The sequence below is a fragment of the Sebastes umbrosus genome, chromosome 20, assembly GCF_015220745.1.
Source record: "Sebastes umbrosus isolate fSebUmb1 chromosome 20, fSebUmb1.pri, whole genome shotgun sequence".
Classification (NCBI taxonomy): domain Eukaryota; kingdom Metazoa; phylum Chordata; class Actinopteri; order Perciformes; family Sebastidae; genus Sebastes; species Sebastes umbrosus.
Window position 1 is genome coordinate 8619823 of NC_051288.1, and position 26182 is coordinate 8646004.

The following is a 26182-nucleotide window of genomic DNA, read 5'->3' on the forward strand; positions in this document are numbered from 1 at the left end:
TTCCCGAGCTATGTTCACAGAAACATACTGCAAACAACCATTCATATCTGATGGATCGGAATGCTTAAAAGTCATAACAATAAAGACTTTAAATATATAAGCCCCTTGGGTTGAGTTGAGATGTGTTTGCCTTTACCATTCTGCTGAAAATTCTTCATTAGTGAGACATTTGTTGTTTTATCAATTTCGGCATATAGGCTGCACAGACAGAATATTATTCCAGCTGATGTATACTATATATAGTGTTTCTGAGCTGTGGTGATCCCAACATCACATGATTCTTGGTGCCTGGTGGCCCTGCAGCAGCAGCATCCATCCATGATTGTGTTGGACTCAGTTATCAGACAGCTGGAAGGCAGAGCAACATAAGGCATCAAGCTGACAGAGCACGCAAAAGTGATCCAACTGGAAGAAATAAATCAATGAAACGAGATGTCCAGAGTAGGCTCCGCTGCACATACATCCCTTCATTTTTCTCTTCTGTCCATACTTTTTTTTTTTTGTCTGTGACTCACTGCTGGTGCCCAAAGTCGGGGAAAACGAGCCTTCCAAGTCCACCGGGTCAAATCTTCATGCCAAGCTTGGCTTTCTGTAGAAAGGACATAGGATCATAGAAGTTAAGTGCAATACACCTGTCTACATAAACAAGAGTAGGACACTTAAAATGTAATTTGATCTTGAAGTGAGAAGGGATAAATATTAAGGTCCTGTCTACACGTATACAGATATTTTTAAAAATTGATATTTTCCCCTCCGTTTAAAAAAAAGAAAATCTGTCCACATGACCTTCGTTATACAAAATATCTCCGTCCACACTCGAACGTAAAAACGTAATGCTTGTAAACGCTCGCCGTAATATTTAAGGAGGGTCAAGGAATTGTGTTACCAACCTCCTCTCTCTCTTTCCTTCAGCTTCATTACAGTCAGTTTGATAACAGTTATTGCTATCATCGCTCTGCTATCATCAACTGTCTCTTTACAGGCATAAATGAGGAACGGGAGGTCATTCAGATTTATGTCCATAGCACTTCTGAGTGCTTCAAACCTCAACTTCAATCGCCCAAAAGCACATTCAATCACCATTCGGCCTCCACTTGTTTAAAGTATTCCCTGCTTTGGGCTCCTGTGACTGGAACATTTTTCAAATGTAAAGTAGTAATTAGTCCGAGCAGCGCTGATAAAATGTAAAAAAAAAACGGTAGTCCACCATCTCTGTTCTGGCGCATGGTCATTACACAAAGCAACAATGGGCATGCGCGAAATGAGGACTCCGTTTTACACATCCTCACAGATACAAAGTAACCAGAGTTTTTAAAAATCTGCACCTTAGAAGGCGTTTTATAAAATATCCGTGTTTGAATATTCCACACGCAAGATTCAATTTGCGTGTGGACGAGAGGCCAAAACGTAGAGGAAAATATCAGTTTTTAAAAATATCTGTACACGTGTAGACAGGGCCTTAGGTTAACAACTGTTTGGTAAAGTGCTTTGGACTTGACAGAGAGCACTCAGGACTAATTTCAATTTTCAAACACTCACATTCACAATGGAAGTTACGGGTTTGCTGCCTTCAATACCGGTAACACAATTTCACATTATGTCTCATGATAGTGGCCAGCACTGAAGAGACACTGCAAGTGATAGCGGATTCAATCATGTGACCTTCACTAGCTCCCCTTTCCCTCATGCATTAGTCAATTTATTTTAGGGATGCATCGATTGCGAAATTCTGGGCCGCTGCCGATGTTGAAAATTACTACTTATTATTTGTCCGACAGCTGATACCGATGCGATGTTTTGTTTATTTTGTTTTTGCTATTATTTATTCCCCTTTTGTGCCAGGGAAACAAAGGCCTCTGCATTATAAAAAATAACTGAGCTGTTTTTAAGTCATTCAGCATTTCATTACACTGTATTTGAATGAGCATAAAGTCAATCAAAACTTGACTGTTGTCTAACAAGCCTAAAAAATACATTAATAAACACTTATTAAGTTTTATAAACCCTTCATTATATGTTCATATACTGCTTATAAATTCTAATAAGGAGGACTTAAAATGAAGTGTTATGGATATTTCTCAAAGCTTTATTTTAAGCTGTACTTAGTATGTTATGAAGCAGTGGGAAATACATTTTTTTGATTTTCGATAAACGGAGTGATGACAAAAACAAGGTGAAAGGTGAACTTACGATGCCAGTGGCATGTTTGGGTTTGACGCTGTAGGAAGCCTTCTCCTTGGCCTGTCGGAAACACTCCTCTGCTGCTTTTAACCTGCGGAACACACAATATTAATGCAGTTAATATGAATACACCAATTTCATTAACCACTGTTACCAACTTAGCAGCCAAGATTAATGTCATGGTGGTAAATCCATTTGGTTCGTCTTAAAAGCCATTTCACACCAAGCACGGATTTTTGTCCGAAAAATTCGTAAGGAGATTTATAAAAAATGATTTTGTGGGTTCTTATGAATGCTTGCACACTCAGAATATATTTTTGACCACTGAAATCCTTTGTTCCATCTGATGTAATAAAAATATGGCCATTATTCTGCATACTAATCAGCCATGTGCTTCTGTTTGTTGCATGGAGTGTGTATTTTCGGAGCAATGGGCCTTCGGAACAATGGGTTTGACTTCGGTGTAATGGACTGTCGGACAAATGGTCTTTTTTTTGGTCCCATTTTTCAGACTATTGGTGTTTTGGAATAGTGGGCCTTTGGAACAATGGGCAGTCCCCTTCTCAGCCAATAATGTACAACAAACACTGCGACGCCTACCTCTGCAACCAAATAAAGGACAATATATGGCTTGAGATCGCCCAACAACTGGAAAGAAAACAGCAGGTTGTAGCGCAGTATGTGTTACTGTACCTCTCCTTGAGAATGACTTTGTTCTCCTTCTTCCATTGGTCCTTGAAGTCAGACGAGAACTCGTGCCAGACGCAGAATAGCGTGTTGGGTGAAGCCTCCTTCTCTCCTGACTTGGCCTTCACTGAGAAGAACACTGTGAGCTCCAGGAACCTGACAGGACACAATCACATGTTGACTTATCGATATTCCCTTTTTATCCATGAGTAGCCAAACTATGCAGACGTTACACCATTACATTTCAGAGGGAAATATTGTATGCTTTATTCCACTACATTTATCTGACAGTTACTAGGTACTTTTCAGATTAAGATCTTACATAAAAACATATCAAATATAATGCAGTGTTAAAGATTGAACTAGTGGTTCCCGATGTCCCAATGGCTTGTGACCCCTTACAATAAATCAGGTACAACGAAGAGATATTTCCCCTCTAACCTTTACATTTTTCTTTAATGGTTGTTTTAAGTTTGAACAGGTGAAAATATCCAATATTTCACAAAAAAGCAAAGATTGGAAAAAAGTCCCAAATCTGAAAAGATTTGTGTTTCAGAATTATTTTTTTCTTTCCTCAGTCATTGAACATCTCGTGACGTGATGTCACGATACCAGAAATTAAGTAATCGATACCAATACCAGTGAAATTCCACGATTCTTGATACCACTTTTTTAAAAATAACCAACAAATAGGCGCTAAATATTCCTAAATGTTGCAGGAAACTGATTTTATGACTCTCGTTACCGGGACAACGTTACGCCGTTAGTCACGAGTCATGATCGCTGATATCTACGGTACTGTAAAAAAAACAAGTACCGTCACGTTTTAAGAATTTCGGCATCTACTTGGTATGGGTCTGTGTGACATCCCTACCCCTCAGATCTATCCTGTGACTGTTTTGAGGGGCCTGACCCCTAGGTTGAGAACCACTGGACTAAACTGTATACATTAAGTAGTTCAATGTAGCTCCACCTTGACCAGCTTCATCAGTAAAATACTTATGAATGATGCATCAGTATTAACAAGTACTTTTACTTGATACTTTAAGTACATTTGGCTGACAATACTTCTGATTTTTACTTAAGTAGGAATTTAAATGAAGGACCTTTACTGTACTATTTTTCATAACATGGAGGGAATTCTTATGATCATATCATTAGCAATCAAAGTTATGAGTACAACTTATTCATATTTTTGGGAAATGCACTCTTTAAATTGACATTTTGTGTTTGTCACTATCTTTGGGAACTTTGGGATAAATATGACTCTACTACCCTAACAACAGGGGAAGCTGTTGCCTAGTAACAGCTGCAAGCAGAAAGCCTTCTAGCAGTGAGGATTCATTTAGATGAGCGCTGATAAGAACGCCTCAGAGTCGTGCTGTTAACAGGGAACAATGCACGCCCTTTTGGCCAATTAGAGCTGAGTTTTGTTCTGTGGCCAAGGTCTAAGACGTTTTACAACAAGCATACTGGTAAGGCACTGGCCATAATACTTTTCAGGTCAAAGTACAAAGATACAATCACATTATCTATTCACTCCGATTAGTATGTACTGTATTCCCATCAGTGGTCCTATTCTCATCAAGCTGCCTCACTTTTTTTACTTTTTCATGTTATTCAGCCAAAAGCAACAAACAAAGGAGCTCCTCCTCTTACTGTGAGGTGGTCACCATTATGGGCCCTATTTTAACGATCTATAGCGCATGGTCTAAAGTGCATGGCGTAAGTGCATTCAGGGCGTATCCAACTCCACTTTTGCTAGTTAAACGGCGCATAATCTGGGCGCAAAGTAAGGCGCAGGGGGCAAAGGGGTTGTATTTAGTCTCTTAATTAATCATAGGTATGTTTTGGGCTTAACAGGAATTAAACCAATCAGAGTGTCGTCTCCCATTCCCTTTAAAGGCCAGGTGCACCTGCCATTGGCACATTGCTATTTAAAAGGCGGATTCAGCAAATTGGAGTAGCAAGCAGTTTTCTGCTGAGGAAACGGATCTGCTCATGCACGAAGTGAAAGTGCGCGAGCAGGTGTATGTGGTGTATGGCCGGTGGATCCTCTGCCTCCACCATCTCCCAATCCTCTGTCCCATCAACAACTCCATTTGACTGCATATGAACAAATGAACCGATAACCTGTTTAACCGGTGCAGGTGGTACAGGGGCACAAAATTCATTATGAGATAATAAGCACTAATCTAAATATGATGAACCTGTATTGATAAATAATGAAAACTGTATTACTTTCTGATGCAACCCACGGAGAATCCTCCTGAGCTGCTTTACGCACAGGCGTATAGCCAGGCTCTGACTGAGAAACGGTGTGTAACACACTGATCCATCAGCCTCAAAACAACGCCGTTTAGGGGGAGAGGGCCGCAAACTCTGAAGTAACCTACAACTATACTCGCACACATGGAGGGATGACGAGAAGAGACGCCACAGAGGCATGTGCGCATCGCAATCTCTCTGGTCACAAGGGTCACGCCATTGAGTGCTGAGAGCGCTGCAGGTTGATCAATATAGAATGCCCGAGAGCCTTACTTCATTATACTCCATTATATTCTGTATAACTGTCACCTGCCACCTGAATTTAGTGTTTTCCTTTACATAAATAAAAACATTGTTCTAGAGCCGACACTGTGTTTAACTGAGGGGGAGGAGGAGCGCTGCTTCATCCCTGTGTGTGTAACAAGCAGAGTGTACGCGTGTTGTGAATAATGCGCCCTTTAAATAGCAGGAAAATACTGCACCAGACTTTAGACCAGTTTTTTGTTGGTCAATGGAACAAACGCTTTCTGCTGCCTCAAGATAGCAATCTGCCAACAAAGCACCTGACCACACCTTGCACATGTGCTACTTACACAACATGGGCACTGGGCGTGAAAATGACAACTGCGTCAGTCTGAAACTAGCAATGACAGTTGCGCTGTGCGCTGTGCGCTCTGCGCTGTGCGCTGTGCCGGGTGTGAGATAGGGCCCTTAGTCTTCTAGTGCGCATGTGTAGAATGTGTCTGCATACATGGTAGTATGTATACCATGTGCACATCTGCACCTGTCAGCTTCCACATCTGTATTGAAGTGTGATCAAGGCCTTAGCCATCATCTATTATCATCTATCTGTAACTGCTAAACACAAAGAACATGAGCCAGCTGGTGTGTGATGTGTATTGGCCACAGTGATGTGTAAAGATCCCAGCTCAGTGATGGAGACAGTTCAACATTAAACAGATAAAAGCTGTTTGTATGGTATGTAATGTAATGTAATGTGTTTTTCTTACAGTTTGTGAGTGCTGCTGAGTTGAGCTTCCAGGGTCTCCAGTTCACTTTTAGCTAAGAAAGGAGGAAGAATACAAGAGGTCAATACAACAGTGAAACACGGGAGAGTACTTTGGTTTGCTGTTACTGCCGCCCACCTGTCTGACCTATAGACTTTACATCGATTTGATGTTGTCAAACATAAATTTACAAATATTAAACCCGTGTGGTTTAACAATTCATAATGCAAAGATTATTGATTGACCTAACTTACAATTGGAGGTGTCGACAAAAAGCTTTACAGATGTCTCTTTTATAAAGGCGGTCTGTGGGCCGCAGGTTTTCGCTGTTGGCCACTTGGTTGTGCCGCATCCAGCTTTAGTAATACAGGTATGGATTTTGTCCAAACGTATCGTCTGATAAGAACAGTGATGCTGAACGAAATCCTGGATTATGTTCAATGGCAGCATCTTTTAATGTTCAATGCAAATGTTTTTAAAATAAAATGTGGATGTATGGTTACAATCAGGGAGAGATGGTGGTCATGGCAAATAAACTGGTGGTTCAGGTACCATATGGAGGTTTTGACCACTGGTAGCACCACGGAACAATGTTTTTTACAAGAAGGTTCCCGTTTTGTTTGTATCGTGCATGCACACGACGACACATTCCCGCCGCTAGTCTGTCTTGTGAGTCACCTTTTGCGAGGAATTCCTCCATCATGTCTTTGAAAGGCTGCAGGTTATCCTCGTCTGAAACCTTGCACACCTTTTCCACTTCTGACGTGCACGCTGATTAAAGAACACATACAGAAATGACAATCAACTAAGAGCACAATTAGTGTAACATAAAAGTGGACACATATAACTTTGGTTATTACTGTACATAGGTACCATGGGTGGTTAGATGTGTAAGTTTTGTGCAAACAAAAATGCTTTAAGGACAAAAGTGTTTTTTAAATCCATTTAAACCACTATGTGTAGAGGTTTAAAATCACAAACTCTTGTCCGTCTGTAATTAAACCTTCCAAATATGTTATTGACCAACAGCAAAAGTGTGTGTGTGTGTGTGTGTGTGTGTGTGTGTGTGTGTGTGTTACCTCTCAGATCCTTCTTGAGTCGATTCAGGTCTTTCTGAAAGTCTTCAAATTTCATCTGTGAAGACTGGAACAGGTCGTGAGGCTCAGGGAGAGGGTACACAGACGTCTCTCTACCAGCATCCTGGTGGTGGACAGACACACACATTAACATTATGACTAGGGCTGTCAATCGATTATCAAACTGTTTAATCGTGATTAATCACACATTTTTTATCTGTTCAAAATGTACCTTAAAAGGAGATTTGTCAAGTATTTAATAATCTTATCAACATGGGAGTGGACAAATATGCTGCTTTATGCAAATGTATGTATATATTTATTATTGGAAATCAATTAACAACACAAAACAATGACAAATATTGTCCAGAAACCCTCACAGGTACTGTATTTAGCATAAAAAATATACTCAAATCATAACATGGCAAACTGCAGCCCGAGAGGCAACAACAGCTGTCAGTGTGTCAGTGTGCTGACTTTACTATGACTTGGGCCAAACTGCATGTGATTATCATAAAGTGGGCATGTCTGTAAAGGGGAGACTCGTGGGTACCCATAGAACCCATTTTCATTCACATATCTTGAGGTCAGAGGTCAAGGGACCCCTTTGAAAATGGCCATAACAGTTTTTCCTCGCTAAAATTTAGTGCAAATTTGGAGCGTTATTTAACCTCCTTTGTGACAAGCTAGTATAACATGGTACCAATGGATTCATTAGGCTTTATAGTTTCACATGATGCCAGTATCTTCACTCTAGCTTTAAAACTGAGCCCGCTACAACCTAAAAATCTCAAGTTGCAATAATGTGTTAAAGAAATTAGTGGCATTAAAACGAATTTGCGTTAACGTGTTATTATCGCGTTAATTTAATTTTGACAGTAATTATAATTGTAACACAATTATGACATAAACAATTAGGGCATTTAGTCATAAATGACTAAATGACTGAGACTGTTCTAGGACCACCACATCATTTTTAATTTAATAGCTACTGATGAATATGAACTTTAAAAGCATTACAGCGGTGTGATGCAACACTAGAGGGATGTGGAAATGTAGTGTGAAATGGTTGCATACAAAACGTCTGTAATATGTGTTTCTAATCTTGGGTTTGCTGTGTTGTACCCTGTAGCTCTGAATATGAGAGGAAGACTGATATGAGAGTAAAAAAATAGGGACAAAATAAGCAATGGACACAGATAAGAGTTTAAAAGAGAGAAAGAATTACAGTATGGGAGGATGTATAAGAACTAAAAAGCTTACCTCGTCGAAGTGTCTGAGGTAGTACGCAACAATGTAAGATAGAAGACTTTTCACGCCGTCCTGCATGTGGAGAAAAGAAAAAGATTGGAAATTTACAAGAGTGGAGAAGTCAGGTATTTCTAGCGTTTATCCATTTCTTTATCTGGTGATTATTACCTGGCTTTTAAAAAAAAAGATATTAACTGTGGTTTTGTCCCATTTGAGCAAAACCAAGCAGTCCCTGACCACCAAAGCCCCGTTTCCACCGCAGGAACTTTCCCTCGGAACTAAGAACCTTTTGAGGAACTCTTTGCGTTATTTTACGGGGCCTTTTTACCCCCAAAAAAGGCCCTGGTCAGGGGGTAGTACTTTCTGAAAGAAGAACTTTGGGGGGTGGAGTTTGTAGGGATGACCATCGCTGATTAGTCACCAATCAGCGATGATCTAATCAACGGACTAAACTGCCTAATTTTCGCAGGTCTTGAGACCGCGGTGAAAACGCAGACAACAGCAAGCAGAAGAAACCTTCTAGTTACTTGAAAAGTAGTTCCAGGGACTAAAAGTCTCGGGAACTTTTGGTGGAAACCCAGCTCAAGTGGATCAGTGTTTCAGTGCAGTTTGTCTCAGCATCTTTCCCTCTTTACTCACACTGCTCTTGACATCTTTGAGTTTGGGCAGGATGTCGAGGGTGAAGCCGTCAGCTTGGCCTCTGGTGCGATTGCCGCCATTCATGAAGTTCCCAAAAGCCAGAATCAGACCGAGAATCTGCTTCACCTTCTCACTGTCCTGCAACGCCTGCAGAGACACGGACATAGAGGTGTGAATCAGAGACACAGGGCGCAGCAGTAAAACATATTTGACTTACCTAAAAAAAATGCAATATCAGTTTAATTGTATCCTATATTTAGAATCCGTTATATCCATCTATTCTCTCTTCAATCAGAATCAGAAATACTTTAATGATCCCGGGGGGGAAATGTGGGCGTTACAGTTTCTCTTACATAAATATAAAGAAGTGTAAGGAGATAGAAATAAAGGAGTAAGTAACATGTAATAATGCTACAATAGAAACACAATATATGTAAAGCAATATAAGTAAGTACGACCAGACCGCTGCCTCGATCAGTTCACATCTAAATCACACAATAAAACAAACTAACTAAGACCAGTAACCCCTGTGTTCTGGGAGGTTAAATTACTGTTTTTCTCAATGGAGTCTGGTGGCTTTGGTGAGAGCACAGATGACGGCTTCAGGCTTGAGTCGTATTGTTATCAATCCTCTCTTCTCAAGAGTCCTCCTACAGTACCAACCAAGTTTCTTTCTTATGACAGGCGTTTATCCTCCTCGGTTTGGAGAGTCTGACTCACCTTGCATACCCTCTGCAGTGTGTCCAGTTTCTTCATTATGGACAACATGCACTCAGAGAAGCTGGACTGGAAGAGGATGCTGAAGATTCTGCCGGAGAAGTTTGGGATCAGGGAGAGCTGGTGGAGGAATCTGCAACACAAGAGGAAACACCAGCTGCTTTGGATCCAAACTCGTCTTCTGCACATCTCTCTATTCACTCTTTTATTCTCCTCTTGTGTATGTTACAGTCTCTACAGAATGATGCGCAGCTTTCACCATTACGTCTGCTCATTAGTGTTGAAGTGTCAAAGGAATAACGCCAACTCACTGCTCGGGTTTGTCCAGAGGTTTGGCGTTCTCCTTGTCTTTTGAGGACTTGATGTGCTTTTCAATCTTGTCCAGTTCCTCCTGTTGTGCCCTCTGAAGGAGAGACACAAGAGACTGACTCTACCTGTGTCCACATTCATACAATTCAACATAACGGTAGAAAGTATACACCAGGGTTTCTTTTTTAGGGCTGACAATATGGGACCCCCCCTGGACAAAATTGAGGCAACATACTCGCAATGGACATCAAGGATTAGTTTAGTTTAGTTTATTAGTTTATTATATCGTGGACAATCCCAATTAATTGACTGTAGCAATAACAGTAAAAAGGGCAGCTTTAGCCAACATGGCTAATATCCAGCTGTAGTCCCCGGCCCGATGACAATAGGCACCCTAAAAAGAACAATACATACAGTATATGTAAGCGCACCAATTTCGAATGTTATCAGCTGATTGAATGGGCGTTATCAGTTGTTATCACTACCAATCTGGTTCAGACAGGCCAAACTGTGCCTACTACGTTGTGAAAGTGAAAGTGAAAGTCAACGTTGTGAATTGAAACAAAACAACTTTAGGTTTAGGCAACTACTTGGTTAGGTTTAGGAAAACGTGGTTTGGGTTCAAATAAGAAGCCTACATTTGTTACGTAACTCACGTAACTTGGCATTGGTGAAGTACGTAAGTTACATAACAAAAGTATGGTGAAATATGTCAACATTGACGGGTCACTAACAGTGGTCTCCTGGGTGAAAGTTAGGGCTGGGACACCAATCTCCCGATTCAATATTATCACGATGCCGATACGATGTGCATTGCGATTTCTAAGTATTGCGATTCTACAAGTATTGCGATTCGATATTACCATTTATTACTCTTAACACTAGACCATGGGAAAAGGTTGAATCATACACTTCTAGGGACTTTTACTTTGGAAAATATTTAAATTTATACAGTAAGAATTGATTTTTAGCATGCATGTAGTCAGAGATAGAAGCCCCCAAAACGCTCTGATTGATTCAGATTCTATGATAGTCAGACAAGCAAGATAAACTGACTGTGGAGAGTGTGTGTTGCTCACATTTTCATACAGGGCCTGCAGGGTCTCCAGGTCAACTACTGTGTTGTCCAAGTTCAGGATGGCTTAAAGACAGAGAGAAGGAAAAGTCACAAGTCTATTCGGTAATAGTCAAAGATCAGCCTGTACTTCAGTGTTTAGGGGGTGCCATGCTATTGTTCCGACAGACCATTATTTCGACACTCCAATAGTCAGAAAAATGTCCCATTGGACCAAAAGCCAATTTGTCTGACAACAACAAAACGACCTTTGCTCCGAAAATACACACTCTCTCTGCAACAAACAGAAGCACATGGCTAGTTGTTATGCAGAATGACTTCATCTGACCTTCACGGGTGTGATATTGTTTTCCTACTATGGCGCTCTGATTAGCTTACCTAGATATTTAGAGGCAGAGTAGGGGGTGTCATAACTTCGCCATAGTAGGAAAAACATCGTGAAGGTCCGATGACGTAATTCTCAACACATTCTCACTCCCAACTCGTCAAACACCGTCGCTTGGTCGGTGCCCCTCTTGCGTTACTTTTGGACAGACCAGGGACAGTGGGTCAATATATGCTCGTTACATGCATAGTGTCCTTTCAAAATAAAGTTCATTTTTCAAAGGAACCTAGGTTTAGGCAACACAAACACTTAGTTAGGGTTAGGAAATGGTCGTGTTTGACGTTAACTTCACTGACTAATGACTTACGTGACTAACAACTCACGGGATTGACGATAATGAGTGACGTGACTAACGGCTGACGCGTCAAAATAAGTCATCGTTACTTTTAGTTCCACACGGGACACGTACACCAGTCTCCTGGCTGAAAGTCTTGTGTTTGTTTGATCAATCCACTGCCCCTACGGCCCATCTTATGTGGACTTTCACGCTATTAATACTATGTCGAATAACGCCGCGGGTGGGTTTACATTTGAGTTAGTTGAAATCCTGGTTCGTCACAAACTGTTGCTAAAGGGTACCTCCGTGCGTCGGTTTCCAATGCGAAGGGGCGCTGCCCAATAGGCGGTGTTTGATGAGCTGGGAGTGAGAACGGGTTGTCATTCTGCATAATAACTAGCCATGTGCTTCTGTTTGTTGCAGGGAGAGTGTGTACTTTCAGAGCAATGGCCGTTTACAAATGGCCTTTCGGTCCAATGGGACATTTTTCGGACTATCGGGTTTTTGGAATGATGTGCCGTTGGAACAATGGGCAGTCCCCCATGTTTAGGTAATTTCAGTCATCACATTTATGTTAATATGCATCCAGTGTCAGCTAATAATGACCCCACATGACCCTATGTACAGTAAAAGCACATGTGCACCAGATGCGATTGTTATACCACAACAACTGATTTGGAAAAATGTACCAAATAGCAGAAACAAAATGTATTTGCTTTCAAGACTTTTATTGGCAGAGGTTTTTCTGTCATGACTAGATGAATATCCATCCACTTAATATGCCTACTGATTTATGGGTCGGTAGTTAAATTATAGTGCGATGTTCCCTGAGTGGAGCTTTCTCATCCTTTTAGCTGAATCATTCTCTTTTTTGGCTAAAAATAGACTTGGTGAGATGGATCTTTCCCCAGTGTAACCTGTGTGGCATACACCTGTCTACATTATGATATTTCATGAGAAGTAAAAACCAGGTATAAACATCAATTAATCTGTTACAAAAGTGATGAACTCACCATGCTGGATATCTTTCATGTCCAGATGCAGGGAGGACATGAGGATTCCTACTGCCTGAGAACGCTTATTGCTTAGGAGCTTCACAACCTAAAAAAAACACACACAGATATGAGGTGAGACTCAACAGCTCAGATGATCTGTAACTTTGCCATCGCAGCACATCCTGTGTGTCACATGCTGTGCTGCTGTGCATTTGATGTGGCTGCGTTTTCACTGATATGGTACCGATGGTTATGCTGTGAGAGGAAAGATCAGGGCTCACCAAAATGGTTAGAAATCATCCTCCGGGGACCATGATTAAGCACAGCAAATCTTGCCCAAAAAGTTGTAGTCCATCATATGTTTTCAAATGTATAATCATATACTTTGCACATGAAATACTGCACAGTCAAGTGTCTTTGTATTGTCATACACAGTTATGGGCATTCGTTATACAAAATTATACAGTATGTATGTATGTATGTATGCATGTATAATGTAACAACGCAACGTAAAAACAGTAAATAAACAACAATCGGCCAACGCAACAGAACAACGTAACAAAACAACGTAACGTAACAAAGTAACGTAACAAAACAACGTAACAAAACAACGTAACAAAACAACGTAACGTAACAAAGTAACGTAACAAAGTATCGAAAACAACGTAACGAAAACAACGTAACGAAAACAACGTAACGTAACAACGTAACAACGTAACAACGTAACGTAACAACGTAACGTAACAACGTAACGTAACAACGTAACGTAACAACGTAACGTAACAACGTAACACAACGTAACGCAACGTAACAACACATCGTAACAACCGTAAATAAACAACTACTGCCCTTAGCGGACGTTCTTACATAACGTTACATAACAAGTATGAAGTCAAGGTTTAGTCTTGGTTACAACGTAACGAAACAACGCAACGAAGCAACGCAACGAAGCAACGCCACGAAGCAACGCAACGAAGCAACGCAACGAAGACAACGCAACAAAGACAACGCAACGATGACAACAACCGCCCTTATCGGACGTTCTTACATAATGTTACGTAACAAGCGTAAAGTCAAGTTTTTGTCTTGGTTTTACACGGAACACAAACAACGGTCTCCTGGGTGAAAATCCTGTGTTTGTTTGAACCATCCACCATTCATCCCACCCGCCCTTAGAGGACTTTCTCACTTGTTATACTCGTTATTTTACCACGTAACTTTTAATTACGGTTGTTCGATATACTACATCACTTGCTCTGACCGAATGCAAAAACATAGACATTCAACGTACCCGTGGTTTGCAGAAACGCACAATACCATAAAAACATTTTCTGGCAGCTGGGCTTCATAGAACACATAATAAGCCATATCAAACGTTTAAGTTTTCAAGAATGACATCCAAATAAATACATTAAAAATGTATGATTGGTTGTTGTTGACCTTATACAGTATATGCAGGATGTAAAACACACTTAAACACACAGACCTGTTTGGCCTTGGACTTGGTGATCGTGTCAGAGAGCGGCTGCTTTTTCTCCTTCACTGCTGTTTTGGAGAACAACTCTACAAACTCTTCAAAGTCCATGTCAGGCTCCTCAATTGTGTCCCACACCAACGAAGAAGAAGAAGAAACCTCCCTGAGAAACACAAAAAAGCACTTATAGATATACATATATGTAACATTATCTTACAAGCGTACTTATTTTTTAGCCAAACCATGATGATTTTCTAACCCTAATGAAGTAGTTTTGTTGCCTAAACCTAACCACCACCATTTCACAACGTTAACCACATGTCACAACGTTAACCTTGACCGTTTCATAACGTTAGTCACTTGTGAACCTTCAGCGTCAAGATACTATACTAAACTAGCATTCAACCATCGCTTCAAGAAGTGTTAACTCTGGAGTTTGTTCAGCTGTTTTAAGGACTTACTGTTATATTAAAAATGAAACTATAAGCAAAATTTTTCGTGAGGTGTTTTTAAAGATTCATGTCTTCAGTAGGAACTAATGGACTTAGAGCTGAGGGCCACAGACAGGGCAGGATGTCAGAATGTATTGAAAGACGGACTAAAACATTGATGCTTTGGGTCTGATGCTTTTTTATCTGTTCAAAATGTACCTTAAAGGGAGATTTGTCAAGTATTTAATACTCTTATAAACATGGGAGTGGACAAATATGCTGCTTTATGCAAATGTATGTATAATAATATACTATTGGAAATCAATTAACAACACAAAACAATGACAAATATTGTCCAGAAACCCTCACAGGTACTGTATTTAGCATAGAAATATGCTCAAATCCTAACATGGCACACTGCAGCCCAACAGGCAACAACAGCTGTCAGTGTGTCAGTGTGCTGACTTGACTATGATTTGCCCCAAGCTGCATGTGATTATCATAAAGTGGGCATGTCTGTAAAGGGGAGACTCGTGGGTACCCATAGAACCCATTTTCATTCACATATCTGGAGGTCAGATGTCAAGGGACCGTTTTGAAAATGGTCATGCCAGTTTTTCCTCGCCAAAATTAGGGTACATTTTGGAGTGTTATTTAACCTCCTTCACAACAAGCTAGTATGACATGGTATGGCATATGATACCAGTATCTTCATTCTCGCAAGTAAATCGCAAGTTGCGTTAACGCATTAAAGAAATTAGTGGCAATAAAACGAATATGCGTTAACGTGTTATTATTGCGTCAACTTTGACAACACAAATTTTAACACCAAACTGAAATTATATTGGATCCCGTCTTTGAACTGTGACTTCTTTCGGCATCACATGTTTTCATTCTTTGTAGAATAGATCATGTTTGAGCTCAAAACGCAAGTAAAGCTGAACAAACTGCAGCATGATCTTGAGGCTATCTGGGCCTACACCATCTTTACTTTTTGGTGTTGAGCTGGATCCTGGTCCAGTAGAGGGGCTTCATGGGCCTCGGAGGTTCCACCACAGCCTTCCTGGGCGGCTTCTCCTGGGTCAGACCCAGAGCGTACAGCCCAAACGGCAGAGGAGGAGGCAGGGATCCCAGGCTCCCTGGGAGAGCTGGGGGGACACAGAAGGCTCCTGGTGGAGGAGGTGGTGGAGGAGGCCCACAGCCTGGAGGTGGTGGTGGAGGAGGAGGTGGGGCTCCCATTCCTGGTAACGGAGGAGGAGGTGGAGCAATGCCGCCAGGGAGAGGAGGAGGAGGAGGAGGAGGAGGAGGGGGTGGAGCAAGGCCACCAGGGAGTGGAGGAGGAGGAGGTGGAGCAAAACCACCAGGGAGTGGAGGGGGTGGAGGTGGACCAAAACCACATGGGAGTGGAGGGGGTGGTGGAGGTGGAGGAGCTGGCATTGCACCTCCTGGTAACGGTGGAGGAGGAGGTGGTGGGGGAGGAGGAGCCACTATCTGTCCCGGTAAAGGCTGAGGAGGTGCTGCTCCTCCTGGAAGGGGAGGTGGAGGTGGAGGTGGAGGAGGAGGCTGCAGCTGACACGAACACTGGAAGGCGTCCTGCCTCGGCGGAGGCTGCAGGAAGTCGTTCCCTCCCGCCGGCTCACTACAAGGCACTTTGAACTTAAAGCTGTCGTCCATGGGCGAGGTCTGCACCGACTTGGCCTCCAGGCAGCCCGGAGCGGGAGCCGCTTCGGTCTGCAGGTGAGCGTCACACACCACCCTCAGCAGGCCCTCCTCTCCTCCACACTCCCTGTCCGTGGTGGAGGTGGTGCTGGGTTTCATAATACTGTCCTTGTCCAGCAGAGGGGGCTGTCGCTCCAGCTCGGCGATCTTAGTCCTGAGGTCTTCTATGGTTTGTTCCAGCTGTTGGATGACGTTGACGTGTTTTTGCTTCAGTTTTGTTGAAGGAAGGACACATTCCTCCTGCAAAATAGAGAGGGAACAAGAGGTATAACAACAGTCAGAGTTTAGTAAAATCTGTTTACTCCTTCTTTCATCTAAAGTTCATTGTCACTGACACATTCACCTCTCAAAGATTTACCCCATGTGACTACACAAAGCCACTGAGGATGCATACGTAAGCTATAGAAACACATAGGATGATTATTTAGTAGGGCTGTCACTCGACACACATTCCACACTGCAGTGTGTTTTCTTAATTCAAATCCATCACATTCCTCACAGTCCATAGAGTCCTTTCTTACTCAATGCAACAGAAAATACTGTATCGATATCAGAGAAAAAAACTTTAAAATAGTTCTTTTAGGATCCTGGTATAGCACAACAAATCATGGAACATCTCACAACACTGTACAGAATGAACTATCATGCTGTGCTCTGGATACATATTTAGTAAGTAATAATTTCAGAGAAAAATGAAAGTGACTGACCTCTTGACTCTCCTTCTGTTGTTGCACCAAACCCAAGACGGCTGCATGGTGTTCTGAACAGGCAGACGCATCAGCAGGTCAGCACAATGCAGGAAACAACACCAACACTTTTCATTATGATATAAATAAACAAGTGGTCTCTGATATTGTTGGCTTAAAAGTGTTTAGTCAGTTTCACTTCAACAAGAGTTACAGGGGTAAAAAGTGTATTTATTTATTTATTTGTTTATTTGTTACCTCAATGCAGAAAATGAGGAAGGGTGCCAACTGGCATTTTTAAAACATTTTTTAAATTATTATTATTATTTTTTTTAGAGGGCAACCAGCGCCCCCCGAAGGTGGCGCCCTAGACCATCTATATGGCCCATGCCTTAAGCCGGCCCAGATCAAACTCATATACAGTATACACCACGGTTAGGTCTGGCATCCCAGATTGACTAAGTACCAATATCTCCCAGCAATATAGCCAAAAGCTAAAAAGTAGTACAAATAGCAGCATCATCATTACTTTTTTTTACTGGACCAAAATCAGTTGTAACTGTAATCAGATCTTGTGGCTAGTTTGAATATCTGCTTGAGCCACGTAGCTATAGCTGGTCTTAACACCACGCTTTAAAAGCAGTGTTTTACTGCCCTCTCTGGTGGAAAGGTTCCAGTCTGCCTCAGTCTGTCTCAACCCAGTGGTTGGGTGTGGCTTTGTGTCAATCCTATAAAACCACACCCACCAACAGTGATGTCACAGTGTCCTGGAGGACACCTGTACATCACTGCAGAAAGGTGAGAAGTTGAACCACTCCAGGTCGGTGTGACATGGTTTAATAATGCTTCTATTTGATATTGTACCAGAGCTGTATATACTGTACGTGTATTTCAGTTCAGTGTTCTGTCGCTTTAAACTACGTGTGGTTGCCTTTAAGCGAATGACGCACCTGTTTAACTTGTAAGTCACAGTTATAACACTGTGCAGATTGTTTTAAGAGACTGTTCATTGTTGTTCATAATGTTGTCATATAAATGTATACTGTATGTACCTAGAGGAGTTGAAACAAGGACAAACACTTTAGTGCAATTGTAGATTTGCAAATTCATTATACCAAGCTGTGTTTTGTGTGGTAATGTGAGTGTTTCTATATTTCTAGTAACATCATTACTGCAGATAAATGTTCCAGAACAGTCCAGCGACCGCACTGTTTGTCTGTTATCAGAATAAACCAACTCAACTGGGAATCCTGGCCTGTGGTGTCTTTATAACACAACGCAAGATCACAGCTGTTACATCAGCAAAGACAAGACTCTTAAAACAAACCTGTTCTTACTCCAAACTCATCAAATACCATCGCTTGGTCAGTGCCCCTCAGCGTCTGATACCGACGCACCGAGACACCCTTTAACGTCTGTATGAGACGCACCAAACTTTCGACTGACTCCAATGTAAAGTATGTATCTAAGTCATTATTAGATGGTCAAAGCAAAGGATAGTAGTATAAAGAATGAGAAAGTCTGCATAGGGTGGGTAGAAGGGGAGGTTGGATGGGTCAAACACACATAGGACTTTTACCCAGGAGACCCAGAACTTTGAGTAAGCACAAAAAATACCACCACAACATACAGATATTATTACTCACCTTGATTGTCTTCTATAATGCCAAAGCATGAAGATGGAAAAACCCCAATCAGATGAAGACAGGGAAAAAGGAAAGAAGGGAAAAGAAACAAACACAAAGGTCAGAGTCCTTGCATAATCAGTGAGTTTTGGATATCTTGGCTTTGACACTAGTAACAATGCTCCCCCTCTTCCTGCTAGACAACACCATGACTTTTTCACCTCCCGATATTCTACTTCCCCTTTTAGAGGATGAAAGACTAGGTTATGGTTAATATTTACTATCTTTCAGAGACCGTAGCAGTACCCATGGCGGGACGTCACACCCCCTGAGACCACTGAGAAAGACTTGCTGTATAATAGCCAGTGTGTGATGTATAAACCATGTGTAGGGCCTAAGTGTTGATCTTACCAGCCTCTGTGGATTTGAGTCGAGTCCTGTTGTCTTCGCCTGGCTTAGTTGGAGGCCAGGGGCCCCTGAGCTGCCCTGCTAGTTTCCCTTCCAGAGGATCCAGGGAGTGAGTCGGCTGGTTAACTGCTGCCCATGTATACAGCTGGTCATGCTGGAGGGGAAAGTAAGTATAGCACTAAGTATTTTTCCACATATCTGTAACGTTACTTTACTTAAGCAGATTTAGTTTTGGGTACTTTTGCTTTACAGCAAATATCTATACTTTCTACTCCTCTACTGTAAGTACAGCAAGTATTTACTGACTTTTACTCAAGTAGAAAGGTTAATGAGGTACTTCAATGTTTACTAAAGTACATTTTTGTCTGTTTATTTGTACTTTTACTTAAGTAAAGTGTCTGGGTACTTCCTCCACCACTGACTGATACTCATTCAAATCAACTCTGTAACCATGACAGTAAAATACTGGATTAGGGCCAGAGATGCTAATACAGCTCTCATCACATCCCGCATCATCTTACAGATCTCAGTTGGAGTGCTGGTTTTGCAAGGCCATAATCGCTAATGACCAAAACAAAGATTGATGCCCCTGCGGTGGGTACCATTAGCAGACCACAGTACAAACTCGTGTGCCCAAAAGGGAGGATGAAATTCACAACATACTGAATGATGATGGTGATGAGAATTTATATTGAAACTTCTATTACATGAAAAATGCAAATCCACACATTGAATTATTAACACTGCATTATAATGCAATGTTAATAATTCTAATACATTTCAAACACAACCCCCCTGTCATTGTGAAATGCTGCCATTAAAGGTACTATATGTAACTATATGTAACAATTGGTGGGCTCGCACCACCTTATCTATCAGAACTATTGCACCTCCATACTCCGGTCAGAGCACTGAGGTCGACCAATCAGATGCTCATGGATGTCCCCAGAACTAGACTCAAAAACAGAGGCGACCCAGACTTTGCGGTGGTTAAGTTTTAAGTTTAAGTTTATTTTCTGTTGTGCTGCAACTCTTTTACTGCTGTTATGTGCAAATTATGGTTATTGTTTTTGCTCTGTTCTTATTGTCGTTTGCTTTGTATTCATTTTTGTTATGTATGAAGTGGGACTACATACGTCGAACTTGGCCGATGCGGTGGAGGTGATGTGGGCGGGGCTGTCTCCCAGCTGCTCTCTGAAGCAGTCGGAGAAAGGCAGCAGAAGACCCATGGCCAGGATCCTGGAGCAGAGCCTCTCAGCCTCCTCGGGCTCCTCCTGCTGCTGCTGCAGGAACAGTTTCTCCAGAAGAGTTCGACCTGGACAGCCAGTGATGATAACAAGCCTTATGTGAGATATATGTGACAACCTGTGATCGAACAAGTACTTAAAGAATAATAAAATCTGCTGCATTTTATAGAGCAATTTGCTGAAATCCCAGATGAGAGAAAACAGGTTACACAGCAAATCAGTTATGCACTGTAGTACGTTGTTACTGTCATAGCACAGTAAGAAGACTGTGGCGAAAGCACAGTTTTTTCATAGAAGTTGAATGTGTCTGTGAATGTGTATTTAACTAATAGTCAACTGTTCAGACTTATTTACACTTCTGGAGGCTACTTTGTGTTAGTTTTAGTTGGACTTTGAATGGAATTATACGGAATACAAGGATATATCCAGCCCAGTCGCACAGTAGTTTGTGAAATATTCATGAAATTTAACGTATTGATTCGTGTACATAGACATACATTTCACAGTCGTTTCGTGATGCTCAGCACAAACTCACTTTTTTACCTAAACCTAAAGAAGTTGTAGTTTTATTGCCTAAATCTAAATAAGTTGTAGTTCTGTTGCGTAAACCTAAATAAGTTGTAGTTTTGTTGTCTAAATTTAAAGAAGTTGTAGTTTTGTTGCCTAAACCTAAAGAAGCATTTTTGTTTGTGTTCAAAAAGTGACGTTACATGCAGTTTTACAACCTGTTAGAATATATTGCTTTTAAGTTTCACTTTCAGGCCCCTAATGACCCACATCTATGGTGCCTGATGACTGATAGCGCCTATTTAATGGCCTGATAACAGTCAAATCAGGTGCTTCCTCTTGCCCCCTGGAAACAATAACCATCAACTGAATTCAAACTGAGACCGCTGTGTACTCAACCTGTGAAGATGTCCTGAAAGCCGCAGGTAGAAACCTGTCCACAGGAGGATCTTCTGGTAGCACAGAGGGGTTGACTGCCTCCTCCTCTGTAGCCCACCAGATATTCTCCTGAACCTCCTCCGTCCTCCTCTCTGCTCCTCAGCCTCCTCTCAAGCTCCTCCGTCCAGTCGGCCGAGCGACTCAGAGGCCCGGCGAGGCTTCGAGAGCGCTGCCTGCGGGCATGATGACCCTCGGCCAACGTCCTGTCAACATTTACATTACATTGTTGGCTTTACTTTGAAAACAGATCACTCATACAATTAAATATCACAGGGCACATTACAATGATAAAGTTATAGAAATATATAAAAATGAAGGACCAAACCAGTGTTCTTGCATGTTGCAGAATATTCAGTACGAATCTTGTACATCTAACTATTTTTCAGGCTATGCTGTGGTGTTTCAGATTTTTGTAACTTTCATGCAGCCAATGGTTTCCATTCATTTACATGTGCATGAAAATCTGCTTTTAAAAACCTAAAAGCTGCTTCAGTTAGGTAACCCATCTAGACATTAATGCAACTGAAAGGGGCACTGATCTGCACTGCATTTTCACAAAATAGTGTTAGTTCAACAACAACATATACAGGCATCATGCTGACTGTGAAGGAATGCATATCACGCAGCCCAGTCGCACAGCAGTTCATGAAATAGTCACGAAATGTAATGTATTGATTCGTGTACATAGACACGAATTTCATAATTTTTCCGTGATGGGCGGCACGAAATCAGTTCGTATGTAACCCATGTACAGTAATTGTGAACTGGGAAGTATAAAGAGGAGCGTAGGGAGGAGGTCGGGTCAAAAAACACAGGACTTTTGCCCAGGAGACCGGTGTTTGTGTCCTGTGTGAAACCACAAGTCAAAGTTAATTTAATTGTCACGTAACTTCTGTACCTAAATTACAGCACTTCCGGAGTTATTTCAACCCAAACTGTGATCGTTTCCTAAACCTAACTAAGTAGTTTTGTTGCCGAAGCCTATCCAAGTTGATCTATTCCTAAACCTAACTAAGTCGTTTTATTTTGAAAAGACTGGAGCGGAAATTGAAACGTGCGCCACATGTTGCTGGACATTTGTAGGAAAACGCACGAAAAATACGTTTCATACGTTCAATACATTTCATGAATTGCCGTGAGACTGTGTTGTATCACAAGGATGTTTTGTCTGTAAATTGACTATATTTAGTTGACCATATGGAGATTAATGGAAACAAATGGCTGTCTGGAAGAGGAAAAGGCAGGGAGACTGTAAAGCCCTTTCCAGGCATAAAATACCTAACATTGCTGGCTTCAGCTATCTGTTAAAGTTGCTGACTTTTTGTCTTTCAGACAAAGGTGATTTTTACGCTAATGTTCTGTACAATCTAGACATGACAGGATATTTATGGGAAGAGTGGTGTGCTTGTGATATTTGGGAACCTTATTATATTTATAACACTTCCGCATAAACAACGCACTACTCTACCATGCGAGTACCGTTTACGCGTAAGTGTTTGAAATAGTAAGGTAGTGTTCATAAATACATGTTTTTATATAGTTTTTGCAGTTGATAAACGCGGCCCCTATTGACTTCAATTCATCAAGACTTTTCTCCGTTTTTTTTTTTCCTCCGTGGAGGAATGCGAGAAAAAGAAAGTTTTCTTCAAGAATTCAAAGTAACACGGGCTGAGTCATTGATATACAAATGATCATTTTGAGGGTGAAGTATTCCTTTAAGAGTGCTACTCTGTATCTTAAGACTTTGGATGGTTGCGTTTTTTTTTTATTTAGCTTTCCAAAATCCAAAGTACAAGAGCAAAAGTGTAAAGAATGGATTAAACGTTTGTTTACATATTATATTTTGTGGGGTTACAGGAGAAGTAAGGACTGGAACATCCACTGCATGGAACCCAGTGCAAAACTGGTCCCAGTTTATATCAGATTTGAGGCTTTATTGGCTTCGAGGAGACTTACTAGAGATACTGGAGATGTTCGTGTCCCAACGTGTTGACTTATTTTAAAGTTACGTTAGTGACCTGTTTTTCGTACTTAAGTTGTTTAGGTACGTATTTTACTTAGTTTACATACTTTTTTGAAGCCCAACCATGATGTTTTTCCTAAACCTAACTAAGTGGTTTTGTTGCCTAAACTTAACCACGACCATTGCACTCCATTGGCATTAAATGACATACAAGAACCTTAACATGCGTTATCATGGCACGCGGAATGTCCTTAAAATGATGTGTTATTTATACTCCTTCCCATGAGGACAGGTTGGTCAGTAAGACAGGTTGTAAACAAGCCAATAGTTTAGCCAGTTTATCTAAACCGCACCATTTGGGGCACTGCCCAGTGTTCCAACAGCCTGTTATTTCGACAGCCCAATAGTCCAAAAAATGCACAATTGGACCGAAAGCCCATTAGTCCGACAGCCCGTTATTCCGAACACAAACACCCATTGTTCCGAAATCCTGTTGTTCCAAAAGTACACCGTCTCCCTGCACTGCAGTCTTAATGCATGTCGGACTAATGGGCTTTCGGTCCAATGGTGCATTTTTCAGACTATTGGGCTGTCGGAATAATCCAAACCATACTTAAAGTGTCGCGAATAATCCCTCATTGAGCAGCCGGAGAGAAACAAGAACAGCAGGTCAGGGTTTAACCAGGAAGTTGGTATGTAAACTGTGATGGAAGTTTTACTTTTATAATTTTACCATTTACCATTTTGCCTCCCAAGTTTGACCAACCTGGGGGTTTGTTCACAACCTGTCTCACAACGCTCTAAACTTATGCAAAATTTTGGCGAAAATGGGTTCTATGGGTACCCACGAGTCTCCCCTTTACAGACATGCCCACTTTATGATAATCACATGCAGTTTGGGGCAAGTCAAGCCGTAATGATAATATAATTATTAATATAATAATATGATTAACGTGTTGAAACGCCACAGGTACCTGTGGAGGTGGTGGTGGGCTCTGCGCGGGGATAGGGGGCTGTGGGAGGGGGACAGGGCTGGGGAGAGTCCTGGGGAGCTGAGCTGTCTCGTTGTGGTCTTGATGTAGGAAGGGAAGATGGGAGGGTAGGGTTTCACCACAGGGCTAGAGGAGGCGGAGGAGTGGGAGGACCTGAGGAGTCGTTTGGCCAATGTGGGGCTCTCCTGGGGAGGCAGCGGGGTGAAGCACACACTGCTCCTCCTGCACCGCTGGTAGGACGGCGAGCCACCGCTGCTGGCGGCAGCAGAGTGGTTGGATTCGGATCCAGTGCTCAGGCAGTCCTCGAGGGACTCTGCACTGGTACCCGAGGCCAACTGACCCTCACCTTCTTCGAACACGGTCCCTGAGCTCAGCCCTTCGGTGGGTTCGGGACTTTTGTCGTGGCTGTCTGCGGTGTGTGGAGGACTGAGATCTACATCCACCCTGGGCACCCTCTCCTCCTCCTCTCCTGCTTCCTCTTCCTCTTCCTCTTCCTCTTCCTCTTCGTCCCCTGGGGTTTTCCCAGCACTGTCAAATGTGAGATCGGGGAAGCTGTTACCACCAGTTGTCATGGTGACCGGGCTGACTGCTGCCCCCCCGGCAGTAGCCATGGTGATAGCTGTGTGAGGGGGCTGCTGCACCCAAGCATGCTGGTCTTTTGTGCCCGTGGCAGCACAAAGAGAGGCTTCTCTCTCCCTCTGCCCATTCCCATTTAGCTCCGGATGCTCCACCCCCTCCTTCCCCTTCTCCTCCCTCCTCTCGTGCACCTCTGTGTGGACGGGGAGGTGTGGTGTCGGGGTTGGTGGCTGCTCCGTGTGTTTGACAGAGCCAGACAGAGGTCCCGTCTCCAGGAATGACAGGGCATCAGAACCCAGCTCTAATTCCGGTGTCAGGTCAAGCACCTCAGGAGGAGTTAATTTAACTCCCCCATTGCTCTGCTTCCTCTTCCCCTCTCCTCCTCCTCCCCAGCTCAGATCCCTTCCGCCACCTCCCTGTGTTTCCACAATCGAGTTAACCCCCCCATGCTGCTGTTGGTGCTGGAGCCTTATAGCGAGCTGGATGTCCGCTAGCAAATCCTCGTGGTCAGCCGCCGAGTGGAAGCTGTAGATATCCGTGTCCGACCCCGAGCTCCCTCCCTTCTGCCCCCCATCCTCTGTAGGAGACGTGGCTGCCGTCGAGGCTTTCCGCTGCATCTCTTGCTGCTTCTTCTCTCGTCCATCTTCAACCTTTTTTATCGCTGGCTCTGGTATCTTTTTCTTCTCGACCTCAGTGTCCGACTGTCCGAGCTCATCCGCGGACATCTCAGGTGTTTTTGTGCTGTCCAGTTCGTCATGGTGAGATGCTAAAACGTCCTCCTTTGAGCCCGTCACCGACGAACACGCGTCTCCTTTCCCTTTCAGGTTGCCCTTTCTCTTCCGGATGGAGAAAACAGAGGACTTGGACTCGGATTTGTTTTTCTTCTTTCCTGGTCCTGTGCCATGCATTCCTCCTCCTCCATGCTTACCGTGGAGTTTCTTTCCTCCCTTTTTTGTGCCGTCCCCTCCACCCTCTCTCCATCCTTCGTCCAGTGAAGGGTAGCTTCCATTACCCGATGCTGCTGCAGCTGCTTTCTTTTGCTTAGCCTCCTGGTTGCCCATGTTGCTACAGAGCGTCCGACGACTTCCTGCCTCTCCTCTCAGGTCATGCCGGGGGAGAGCTCCTCCTGCCTGGGGGGAGCTTTTAGATGCCTGTACCTGAAGAACGTAGAACCGTCTAGGCCTAATCTGTGGATGCACGTCTGGTGATGGTGGTGGTGGTGGTGGTGGTGGTGGTGGAGGAGGAGGAG

At 42.5% G+C, this 26182-nt stretch overlaps 1 protein-coding gene across 1 annotated transcript; it reads right to left on the reverse strand.

Moving 5' to 3' along the window:
• Window positions 1–409: 409 nt before the first annotated feature.
• On the reverse strand, window positions 410–26176 carry fmn2b (formin 2b). Its single transcript, XM_037755995.1, has 20 exons — window positions 24340–26176; window positions 21364–21605; window positions 20347–20525; window positions 19214–19364; window positions 18824–18835; window positions 17199–17251; window positions 15764–16731; window positions 14354–14504; window positions 12886–12973; window positions 11215–11276; window positions 10138–10229; window positions 9830–9959; window positions 9110–9256; window positions 8483–8542; window positions 7223–7343; window positions 6822–6914; window positions 6147–6198; window positions 2875–3024; window positions 2191–2272; window positions 410–589 (listed from the first exon to the last, which is right to left on the reverse strand). Exons 1-20 carry the CDS (start codon window positions 25992–25994, stop codon window positions 563–565), a joined length of 4515 nt encoding a protein of 1504 aa, XP_037611923.1. The 5' UTR covers window positions 25995–26176; the 3' UTR covers window positions 410–562.
• Between the last annotated feature and the right edge of the window lie 6 nt (window positions 26177–26182).

Coding starts and splice junctions, on each gene's coding strand:
- fmn2b (XM_037755995.1), bottom strand. CDS start 25,994: ATGGGCAACCAGGAGGCTAAGCAAAAGAAAGCAGCTGCAGCAGCATCG. Junction 21,606..24,339: donor GCCCACCACCACCTCCACAG/GTACCTGTGGCG, acceptor AAATGTTGACAG/GACGTTGGCCGAGGGTCATC. Junction 6,915..7,222: donor ACTCAAGAAGGATCTGAGAG/GTAACACACACA, acceptor TTCTTTAATCAG/CGTGCACGTCAGAAGTGGAA.